A 12,186-nucleotide genomic window follows, 5' to 3' on the forward strand; every position below is an offset into this window, starting at 1 on the left:
TATATATACCTCAGAGCCGTTCTTGGGTTTCTTTTGTGATCTGTCAACCCTAGTCTGGAATTGAGCAACTGTGGCTCGAGTTACAATACATCTTGTTTGCTTTCTGGAGGAGCAGAAAGAAAACGAATAACTGTGTCATAAATGATCCTGCCAAATACCCTCAATGATGATCCTCCCATGGGCCTAAAGGGACCATTTTCACTGAATCATTTCAGACAGGAATGCTCACTAACCCCATCCTGAAACCTGATTAGAAGTAGACTCCCTCTTGGAAGACATGTTTCCCCGCTGTCCCCAGGGCTGGGCACCGTCATGTGGTGGGGTCAGGGCTTGGGGTAGGGGTCAACGGACCTTGGTTCAAGGCCCAATTTTTGCCCCTTTCTGGTGATTAGTCGTTAACTCTTTGCTCTTACCTTACTGGGCCTCAGTTTCCTCATCTGTGAAATGGAGATGATAATATTACCTACCTCATAAAAGTGTTGCAAGAATGCAACAAACTGATGGTTTTTAAACTTGTAGTATGGCACATGACCTATGGTTGTGCTCAATAATTAGAAGTTATTAACAGTTTCACACTTGCCTCCTTTTCTACCTTGTCCACATAGTCTCACTTGCTCTCTCTCTCTCTCTCTTCCTAAGTATTTTCTCTCTCTCACACTGTATTTCTTTCTCCCTTCATCCCTCTCTGAAAATATTCTTCTTGTCCCTCTCCCCTTTCCCCCTTTCCTTCTGTCCCTCTTTCCTGCTTCCTTTCCTTTCCATCTCCTGTCTCTCTCACACACACATCCTAAGCCTGTGTGTCTGTGTTTGGCAAAGGGGACATGCAGTCTCCTCCCATCGTGACCCAAGGAAGTCATCTATCAGGTACACGTTCTGTCAGTAGTTCTTCCAACAATCATCTATTGCAGGAACAATTCTAGCTTATAGAAACTCAGAAGTTAACAAGACTGACAAAGCCTGGTCCCCAGGACGCATATATTGTGGGTGGAGGAAGCCAGACTATACTCACATAAACAAAGAAAGAAGAAAAATCGTACCAGGTAGTGAGAGGTGTTAAAAGGGAACCGAAGCAGGGCGATGGGCTGAGAGTCAGGGGTAGGGAGGAGCGTTAGTGAGCTGGGGTCCTCAGGGGGCCTCTGCTAGCCTGGTAGTGTGATTAGTGGGGGCAGCCCTGGGGCAGTTTAGGGGGAGATACTGCTAAGGAGAAGGAATAAGCCAGGGAAAGCCCCTGAGGCAAGGGTGAGTTTGGTGAGCCCAAAGGACAGGGAAGAATTCAGTGTGGCCAGAAGGACAGAGACACCAATGACAATTCCAGGTCACATGGAGCCTTGAGGACAAGAGAGGAATTGGAATCTTACTTTAATTGCAGCGTGAAGCCCCTGCAGGAAAGTGATACGGTCTGATCTTTGCTTTAAAAATATCACCTCAGTAACTCAGTGCAAGGAGGCAAGAGTGAAAACACAAGGGCTATTGATGAGAGTTACTGGAGATATCCAGGAGCAACATGGGGATGGCATGTACTTGTGTGGCACCGGGAAGGTTGGCAGTGGTGGCCACATGTAGGATTCGTTGGAAAGACAGATTTTACAGCATTTGTGGATTAATGAAAAGAGGGACGTGGGAGGGAAGAAAGAATCAAGGATGACTTCCAGGTTTTGACCTATTTTCCTATTACTAGGGACACCATGATGAAAAAGGAGTTGATCAGTAGTCTAAATTGTGCTGCGGAAGAAAACAGTTGTCCCAAACATGGTCCTTCTTGCGTTACATAATGCATAATCTCCTTCTGGGAAGAAATTCGCATTTCTGATAAACACGCTTATGCAATATTTCTGATGAACTTTAAAGGGATTAAGGCTTGTTCTAGGAAACCAGACACCCACCCACTCTGCTGCCAGGCAAGCATTTACTGACCTTTTCACTCTTCTTTCTTTTTTTTTCTACTCTCTTTGTATAAAATTTCCTCGCCAACAATGAATCTTTAACTTCATTTACTAGAGGCCTTTTCCATTTCAACCAGATTATAATAAAAATTTGACACATGCTCATAACTACATGATCTTCAGGATCTATTTTCGAAAATTCTGTTTATAGACACCTTCCATGGGAAGACAAGAGAATGTTTTTTTAAAAATGGGGCACCGGGGTGGCTCAGTCAATTAAGCATCTGACTCTTGATCTCAGCTCAGGTCTTGATCTCAGGGTCGTGAGTTCAGGTCCTGCGGCGTTGGGCTCCACACCCCACAGGGAGTCTGCTTGAAAAGAGAAGAAAAGAAAAGAAAAGCACAGGATTACATGGGAAAAAAACCAACAAGCAGTGTTTGGTACCTGAATTATTAAAATGAATTTCATTGATGTTAGATTTCACTAGTAATTGCCAAACTGTGGACTTCATCAGATTACTATAGACATACCCTAGAGTTTCTTCATTTAAGATTGAGACAAACACAGGGGCACCTGGGTGGCTCTGTCCCTTCTGCATCTGACTCTTGGTTTCAACTCAGGCCATGATCTCATGGCTCGTGGGATGGAGCCCCGCATCAGGCTCTGCAGTGGCAGTGCACAGACCCTGCTTAAGATTCTCTCTCTCTCTCTGCCCTTCTGTCTGTCTGTCTGTCTGTCTCTCTCTCTCTCTCTCTCTCAAAATAAATAAAAAAATTGGAAAAGAAGAGATTGAGACAAACAAAATATGTGAGGAATTCAGTGTCTTATTGCAGGTGGTGTCACATCTCTACTTGAGCCTTGCTTCTCTTCAGCAAGAGCATACTATGTAGAGAATATCCTGTCCCTGAAGATACATGTTGGTCTTAGCTTTTAAGAGTTTTAAGGACCCAAATAAACCATCTTTAAAAAAAAAAAAAAAAAAAAAAAGAACAAAAGAAAGAAAGTGAAGCCCAAATAGTGTAAAGTAATTGCCTCAGGTTGCACAGGATTGAATCAGGTTTTGAATTTCTATCCTCAGAGTTCCCTTCCACTATGTCTAAGAACATCCAAACTGAGGCACCTGGGTGGCTCAGTCGGTTAAGCGTCCGACTTAGGCTCAGGTCATGATCTCACAGCTCGTGAGTTCGAGTCCCGCATCAAGTTCTGTGGTGACAGATCGGAGCCTGGAGCCTGTTTCAGATTCTGTGTCTCCCTCTCTTTCTGCCCCTCCCCCACTCATGCTCGCGCGCTCGCGCGCGCTCTCTCTCTCTCTCTCCCAAAAATAAATATTTTTTAAAAATTAAAAAAAAAAAAAAAAGAACTTCCAAACCTATGCTTGCATGCTTAATTCCCTGCTTCATTTTTTGGTAAATGTTGTTTGCGTTTTAAATGGCATTTCAGTAACTAAAATAAACATTTTCTTTCATTTTTTTTTTTAAACCATTTTTCAGTTTCCCTTTCAAGACAATCTCTTCCAATCCATGTATTACCCTCTCCAGCTGAAGTTTTTGGAGACTGTGCACACTTTATGTGGACGAATCCCACAAGTGTTTTTGAAGCAAATCGAGAAAACAATGAAAAGGGCTTACGAGAAACACGTCATCATCCATGTGGGCCCCAACCAGATGCACTGAATATTTTTCATATTGTCGCAAGCGGATTGGGCATCTCAAGAACAAGGACATGTCCATCTTTAAGCTGCCTGTGTCTCTTTCGTGTGAATATTTAATGGTGCTCTGTGACAATTGCATTTTAAAAGCTTCGTTAAATGTTGCTGAATTAGTCGCCCCTAAAAGGAAATGTGCTTTAATTTTTTCTAAAACGGTATTTATCTCTCTCTTTTTAAAAAAAAAAAATATTATTACACACTTAGCATTGTTCAAGCAGGTTGAGCTAGCTGTGAAGAGGAACTTTTGTGAGCCTTCCATTTCCTGTTCAGTGTCTGAGACAATGTCAAAGGCATCTCGTGTTGTATATTTATCTAGTATTCTTGAGACTCTTTCTATGTAAATGACTCCCCCATACCCTTCTTGTAAAAGTAATACATGCTTGTTGTAAAACAGAAAAATGTTCAAAGGTTGTAGAGGAGAGGGGCACCTGGGTGGCTCAGTTGGTTAAGTGTGCAACTCTTGATTTTAGCTCAGGTCATGATCTCACGTTTGGTGAGTTTAAGCCCCGCGTTGGGCTCTGCTCTGACAGCGTGGAGCCTGCTTGGGATTCTGTCTCCCTCTCTCTGTCTCTGCCCCTCCCCTGCTTGCTGTCTATCTCTCTCTCAAAATAAATAAAAATAAACCTTAAAAAAAAAAGTTTGTAGAGGATGTAGGCCAGTGGACCAAAATCAAGATTAGATTAGCCATAATCCTACCAACCAATTATTTTAAAGGTAGTTACTTCCAGCCTTTTTTTTCCTACTCATATATTTATTTGTTGGTTGTCTTTTCCATTGTAATACATATCTGAAACAGGTAGTTTGAGTAAAAGCTGGCCCCTATGCTGAGATTTTTATGTTGAGACAAAAATTTAGACAAAATGATTGTATTTACAGAGCTGGAAGAAGTATTCAAATTTCAACTAATTGGGCAGTGTTAAAGGATGAAGCATATCTGGGGGTATTTTTTAAGAAAAATTGTTTAGATTAGTGGAAGGTTAAATCATAAGAAATATTTATGCAACCATACCTTCTGAAAGGAAATTCAGTCATTGTGTTAAACGCAAGGGATCAGTTTAACAGAGATGTGTTTTTGTGTTTAACTACAGACAAAAACATTTTATCTCTTACTTCCATAGGTGTGACCTTCTCTCTTCTTTAAACTCTTGGGCAACGGTTGGAAATTGAAGGCCAACTTCAAACTTAACGTGTACAGAATAGATAGTTCAGCTGATTCCATTGGCAAGAAAATTCAACTTCCTACCAGCCTTGGAAAGGTCTCTTTAAATGTTTTTTCTTCTCTAGGCTGACCCATCCATTAGCCAAGGAACTGGGCAGGTCTTATCACCTAGCTACAGTAGAGGAAATTCTATATTCCCCAGAGGGATCTGACTTAATCCCTTGTTGCTCCTGTAGCTGGTAACAGGGTAAGAACATTTTTTATAATGCTTTATTTATCTCAAAAACCTTGTGCCTAAATGATCTTGATGTTTGCAACAGCCTAATGAACTTAGTAGGGGCCTCTATCATTGGACAAAGAAGGAAATTGTAACCCAAAGAAACAAGCATACCCAATATAATTGCTGTTCTGTAACACATACAGGTATGTATAAGATGCATCCTCTTTTACAGAGGAAGTTTGGAGACAAAAATATTAAATACTTTTCATCACATATAGATAGTAATCTAAAAGTATAAAATGAAAAATAATATTTTGTTAATGTAAATATGGTATGCTATATATTGGAACCTGGTAGGATATCATAGGTACTATATCCACAGAAGAAGTCTTAACCGTGCAAAAATATATGAAAACCTCAGCACTACAAAGAAATATGTAGATGCCAATTAATATTGGGATCTAGTACCATTATGGTAGTAGCAAATTTTAAAATGTTAAAGTATTAGCCCATACCCTCCTTTTGATCAGTTGGGTGTCAGGTGATTTATTTTTGTTAAGGAAATTACCATTAAGATGTGGAACTCTTCACTGTTATATTTTATGTTTCCTCATTTCACCATTAAAGGTGATGTCATTTGTTAGTTTATATCTAGAGTCTGTGGAGGAATTTTTGGATTGTCTTTTGGATGGAGGAAAAGTACCCTACATACCCACAAATATGGTTTTACTGAAAGAGCCAGGATGTGAACATTATTGCCTGACTTCCATTCCAGTTTTGCTACATGTTCAGCATGGCCACGAAACCCTACAAACGTCATTCACATTTTTGGTGGTTTATAAACCTAAAAAAGTTCTATTCCTCCTCTGGTGAGTCCTACAAAAAATGTGCTATAAAGACTTTGAATATAGAAACGCCTTTTCTTTTATGAGAATCTTACCCGCAACTCTTAACTATTGGTTCTGGTCTGAATACATAGAATCAGATTTCCAGCAAAGGTCCATGATACAATTCTAGAACATTCTAGAATGATGCATGATGAGAATGTGAAACCTTAGAATTTAGTGTGGTTTTCTGCCTTGGAATTTCTTCATGGTATCCTGAAATTTTGAGGTGAGTCTGGTGGAGAATCTGCAGTTAATTTTCTCTCGCAATCGCTACTACCTGAAAATGCTAATTGTTTTCCATCTAGTATATTACCATGAGGCGGTGTTTCCTCTGCCTTTGATAATTCCCAGACAACTACTACATTAATGCCTTTGAAACCTGGGAACCACAGATTTGAATTTGGTGGACTCCTAAAACATGTACCCTGTGATCTGAAGTTTGCCAAAGGTTGGGTTGTTCCATATGGCACGTAGAATCTATACAGGAAGAGCATGACACTGGTTCTGTCATCCCCTCTTCTTGTTTCCTTCAGAATTCTACTCAAACACATGTGACTACAGAGTTCCACTGGAAAAATGAAAGAACAGGGTCTAAGAGCAAAATGTAACAGTATTGTTGTATGCATTGAGACTGAGACGTTCAATAGTAGGGTCACTAGAAATGCTTACAATATTTTTCTTGCTGAGTTTTTCTTTTCTAATATAAACCTCAGAAATTGTGACTTACATTGAAAATTTCAACATTAAAAAAAATTAACTGGCTAGAAAATATGTTCAAGTTTTCCTTCAACTTCCTGAATGACAGTTTAGCATTTCAGGGTATAACACTCCAGCTTTGCTATTTATTTGAAATGTCTAATACATATTCAGGACTTCCATTGCAAATTGTGACTATGGGTGTATTTATTATTGAAATGGGTATTTATATGGACTCATCCAGGGTGGAGAGTATTTATCTTATTACAATTATGGTGTTGATAAAACAAGCATGCCATACAAAAACTTATTCACGGTCACAAAATAGGGATCCGGTGATAGAGTAATTACTCCAACCCACCTGGAGGACAGGACAACATTTGTACAAATTTAGGTTTATGTATAAATTTTGCCTGTTATTTATACAAACAAAAAAATAGGTTGCATGTATTGGATAAGCTAACATGAACAGGATTTTATGACTGAATTTAGAAACACACTGAGTTCAGAATTATGTTGGATGTCATGGGGGTACAAATTATTATATCATCAATTAGTATTATGGTAAGCAAGCTTTCTTAGGTTTTTCTGTTTCTTGGGTCCTATGTTTTCATCTCCCTTTCACTTCTGCTTTTCCCTTCCTGTCTTTGATGCAGGCTTCTAAGCATTACCAAGAGGCTTGGTGTTAGTGGCAGAGTGACAGAACTTGGGGAACCCTGTGCAGGCAGAAGGAAGTTCTAATCCTTAGATGGAATCTTTATGATAAGAAATTTTCAAAAAAATTTAAAAACCATGCAACACATACATAGACATATACACGCACGCACCGCACATGCCTTTTACAGAAAGAGCTCTGTGAATCCATTGTGCTCTGTGAATTGAATTATAGAGAGTGACACCTTAGGTCAACTCATTTCACAGTGACAGAGCTGGTATTTGAAGCCGATGAGATTTCTCTGCCAAACAGAGAAAGTTATCCTAGTTTTTGTTCTTCCCAGGTCAAAACTGGAAATAGTCTCGTGAGTCCTCAAGAAAAAGCACTGGTGTTTGTGTCACCGTATGCCCGAGTGTGTAAGAATCTGGTGCGGTTTCTGCGTCATTAGTTTCACGTTTGTGTTGTCCCTGAAAAGTGCGCCCGTTGTTTATAGCTCCCAAGGAAACCCTGAGTAGATTTTTTATGTTGGAAAACTTATTTCTTGGTGATTTTTCTTTGGGAAGAAATGCACATTAAAAAACCAACACTCCAAAGAAAATTAATTGTTACATCAAATTAAAAGAAACAGAAATATTATGATTTAATTACTTGTCCTTTTGAATGCCATCTCCTGTTTTATCGATTTCTTGTTGTTTTTGTTTTTGTTTTTTTAAATTAAAAGCTTTAAAAAAGACATGTCTTTTTTGGTGTTATTTTGGAAGTGTGTTTCTTTTCTTTTATAAGATTTCAAGTTTACGGGGCGGCTGGGTGGCTCAGTCGGTTAAGCGTCCAACGTTGGCTCAGGTGATGATCTCACAGTTTGTGGGTTCGAGCCCTGCCTTGCGCTCTGTGCTGACACCTCGGAGCCTGGAGCCTGTTTCAGATTCTGTGTCTCCTTCTCTCTCTGCCCCTCCCCTGCTTGTGCTCTGTCTCTCTCTCTGTCAAAAATAAACATTTAAAAAAATTTTTTTTAAGATTTCAAGCTTAAAATTTTATATTAAATAGTAATATTTAATTCCTTCCTTTTAAGGATTGGTAAAGTAATATTTGGTTTGGTAAACAGCTTAGCCTATTTTTAAAAATCATTAAAACTTTGCTTCATTTTAAAAAAATGCCGTATTATAGGGGTGCCTGCTGGATTGGTCCACAGAGCATGTGACTCCTGGTCTCAAGGTTGTGAGTTTGAGCCCCATAAAATTTAAAAAAAGTATTTTTCAAATGCCATACTATAAATTATATGCTGTTTGGTTTTAATGGTGTTTTGTGTTTGAGATACAATGAGCAGAATTTGGAGGATGTAAAAATCAGTTGTCCCCATTCCCACATTTTATTTAGCAAAGTTGAAACTTACTTGTAAAGCTAGTAACATATCAAAAATAACTGAACTGTACCATGAGTTTTTGAGTCTTTATAAAGGTTTTCCCCCCAATCCCTAATCTCTTTTTTAAAATCAGCACAAAGTACTCCATGCATCTACTGAGTTCCCTCCTTATATTTTAAAACATTTAAAAAGCTAAGATACTTGAATATGTTTTTCTGGAACAAGTGGGAACCCACAACCAATCATTATGTGACATATAAGCTTCAGGAACTACATGCAGTTTACATTGAGTTTAAATCCTAGCCCCACCATTCTCAGCCTGACCCTCTTTCCACTTCATACTTCCCACCTACTAGGACAGGGCTGAGGATGACTCTCCTTCTGGATTGTGGTGAGAAATAAACACAGAAACACAAAATCTCAAAATTTTTAAAATTCCTTGTTTGTGGAACTCTACCTCCACTAAGTAAATGGCTAACAGATTAAAAAAAATTTTTTTTTAAAGTCTATTTATTTATTTTGGGAGAGAGCCTGTGTGCACAAGCATGAGCGAGCAGAGGAGGGGCAAAGAGAGGGGGAGAAAGAGAGAATCCCAAGCAGGCTGTGCACTGCCAGCATAGAGCCTGATGCAGGGCTCGAACTCGAAAAACGTGAGGTCATGGCCTGAGCCAAAATCAAGTGTTGGAGGCTTAACCAACTGAGCCACCCAGGTACCCCTGGCTAATGGATTTTTAAAGGATATCAGATTGAAGGGATGCCAGCTGAATCGTCTGCCATGATGTCAGAGATTTTACTTACCGGAACATCGACATGCTGAAGTTCTGCTTTACAGGAACATAGGTGGAAATGTTGGAGACTCTCTGGCTTCAGTAGTTTTTACCCTTCCCAAAGCAATCCTATTTTAGTTGGCTTTCTTATCAAGTCCTTAAGCTGGAACACAGTTCAAAAGTAGCTCTCTGGTATGCCATCATGATCCTATGGTATTCCCCTTCCTTCTCCTCCTTTGTTTTATAAGCTGGTAAACGTCACCAGCATCCATCCCCTCGCTGCCTCATTCCAGAAACCTGGCTGTTATTCTTTACTCTCATCTGCTTTCTCTCCCTCCTTGCACACCACCCTCCTCGTTGAATCATCATTTCCCCACTAAAACACCCCGCCCCTGATACCAGTTTCTGCGGTAGCAAAAACCCTTCGAATTGTAAGTGACCACACACAACTTCAACCAGTACAGGAAAGCCAGAGAATACCTCCAGAATATTAAGAGTCCACTTCCTGTATTTATCCTCACTTTTGCCTCCATTGAAACTAGTACTGTCTGTGGTCTTTTGATCTCTGGCCTGGATTGTTGTTCTCATGCCTGTCTTATCTCTGCATTCGTTCTGGCCCCCTCCAAACCACAACCCACCCCACCGTGTGTGAAGAGTGGTTCCTTTGTTCCTATGATAATGTCCAAACTTCTTTCCAAACTGCCCAGAAGTCCCTGTGTGATCTTACCTTCTGCCTATCTTCCTGGCCTTGTTTGAGTTATTCTTCTCCACTCTACTAATCATCACTTATGCTGGCTTGTTTTCTCTTTCTTTAAGAAGCCAAACTCTTACCCATCAAGAGGCTCTGCATGTGCCTGGAATCCTCCAACCTGCAAATTCACCTGGCAAATTTCTAGTATCCTTCAGGTCTTGACTTAAATACCATTTTCTCAGAAACCTTCTTGGATTCCCCAACCCTCCCCCCTTCCCCCCACCACACCACCATAGGGGCAGATCCTCCTCTTACATTCATTCATGTCAACCTTTTCCTTTGCAGTGTATATTATAATAGCAACAATACTTATTTGCGTAGAACTTTTAGTTTATTGACTGCCTTCCCCACTAGACACAATGTTCCTTGAAGGTATGTATATTCCTTGCTGATCTTGTTCCCTGTTCTATGCCCATCACCTAACTCAATGACTAATACATTTCTGGTGCTCAAAATATATTTATTGAGAATAAATGAGGTGATTGTGCTGCATCATGAATTGGGACCAATTCCTATCCACAAAACTTCATGACACTCTGTATTGACTTTTGAGTGTTGTTCTCAAAAACGATTTTTTTTCCTGTAAATGTTCAGGGTTCTAGGTTATAATACCCTATCCTCTAAAGTCTCATTCATTGAAAGTATATTGATTCATTGAATTTCTTGGAGATTTACTAACTTGTCCTAAAAGTGACATGGTTGGGTTAGATAATGTTTAAATTCCTTTCTACTTAAATGCTCTGTGTTTCCATAATCTGTTTTTTTGTGGCTCTCTTGTGGACATTTGTAGGATTTTGGCTGCCTGGAAACCACACCACGCATGGTCCAATTTCTGAATTAGTTAAAACTCTTTCAATTGCAAGTGACAGCAAATACAATTCAAATTAATATACAGGAAAAGACACAGAGAGAGGGAGACAGAGAGAGAGAGAATGTATTGCCTCATGTGAGTGAAAAGTCCAGAAATAGCTCTGAATTCAAGGCTTAAGTGATGCCAAGGGAAATGTATCATTTTAACAATGCTTTTTTTCATTAATATTTTATTGAAAACCACACATCCTTCTAGGATTCCAGCCATAAAACTTTCATGTCATTTCAATAGAATCAGTCCATCTTTGGAAAAATACATTGTCTCCGTGTCCAGCTGAAAAATTTTGTTGTCAACCTGGGTCAAGACATCAAGAAAAGTATTCTCCTGGTGTATGTTTTAAAATTAATATATCTTTTTCCCTTCATTGAGAACTACCATTGACCAAATAAGGCTCTCATACCAGAAATGACTCACCAACTAATATGAATGGATGATGCAGTGGGGGGTGCATTCTCATAAACTATTGGACAAGAGTAATTTATTACCATCCCCCCCGTCCACAGTCCCATAGACTCTGAGAGGTGAGAGTCAAAATCATGAGCATAGATGTGTCTTCTCAGGCTAGAACTATAAAGAGACTCTTGGGAATGACTTTGCCTGTTTATTGAGCATTTAGATCTTATCAGAATAATAGCACTTCTTGATTCATAGGGACACATGTACCCCAATTGTTTGTAGCAGCAGTTTCAACAATAACCAAATTATGGAAAGAGCCTAAATGCCCATCAACTGACGAATGGATGAAGAAGATGTGGTTTATGTATATGATGGAAAACTACTTGGCAATGGGAAAGAATGAAATCATGCCAATTGCAGGAATGTGGATAGAACTGGAAGGTATTATTCTGAGTGAAATAAGTCAGCCAGAGGACAGATACCATATATTTTTGCTCATATGTGGATCTTGAGAAACTTAACAGAAGACCATGGGGGAAGGGAAAGGAAAAAATAGTTACAAACAGAGAGGGAGGGAGGCAAACCATAAGAGACTCTTAAATACAAAGAACAAATGGAAGGTGGATGATGGCATGGGGGGAGAGTGGAAAATGGGTGATGGGCATTGAGGAGGGCACTTGTTGGGATGAACACTGGGTGTTGTATTGTAAGTGATGAACCACGGGAATCTACCCCAAATACCAAGAGCACACTTTACACGCTGTATGTTAGCCAATTTGACAATAAATTATATTTAAAATAATAATAAATTTAAAAAAATTTTTTTTAAGGA

The 12,186-nt window shown here is 39.5% G+C and overlaps 1 protein-coding gene and 1 long non-coding RNA gene across 2 annotated transcripts in view; one reads left to right on the forward strand and one right to left on the reverse strand.

Annotated features, from left to right (window-relative positions):
- GXYLT2 (glucoside xylosyltransferase 2) overlaps positions 1-5,614 on the forward strand; it is a 96,685-nt gene extending 91,071 nt beyond the window's left edge. Inside the window, exon 7 of the mRNA XM_053896688.1 lies at positions 3,375-5,614. Within this exon, the coding sequence (XP_053752663.1) occupies positions 3,375-3,557 (183 nt within the window). The 3' untranslated portion in view covers positions 3,558-5,614. The remainder of the gene's footprint in view (positions 1-3,374) is intronic.
- LOC128775448 (uncharacterized) lies at positions 1,923-9,480 on the reverse strand. Its single transcript, XR_008420145.1, has 2 exons — positions 9,368-9,480; positions 1,923-2,252 (listed from the first exon to the last, which is right to left on the reverse strand). It is a non-coding gene; the product is annotated as an uncharacterized LOC128775448 (long non-coding RNA).
- Positions 9,481-12,186: the final 2,706 nt, after the last annotated feature.

Source organism: Panthera pardus, unplaced genomic scaffold (assembly GCF_024362965.1).
Source record: "Panthera pardus isolate Hobbes unplaced genomic scaffold, ASM2436296v1 HiC_scaffold_8, whole genome shotgun sequence".
Lineage (NCBI taxonomy): Eukaryota > Metazoa > Chordata > Mammalia > Carnivora > Felidae > Panthera > Panthera pardus.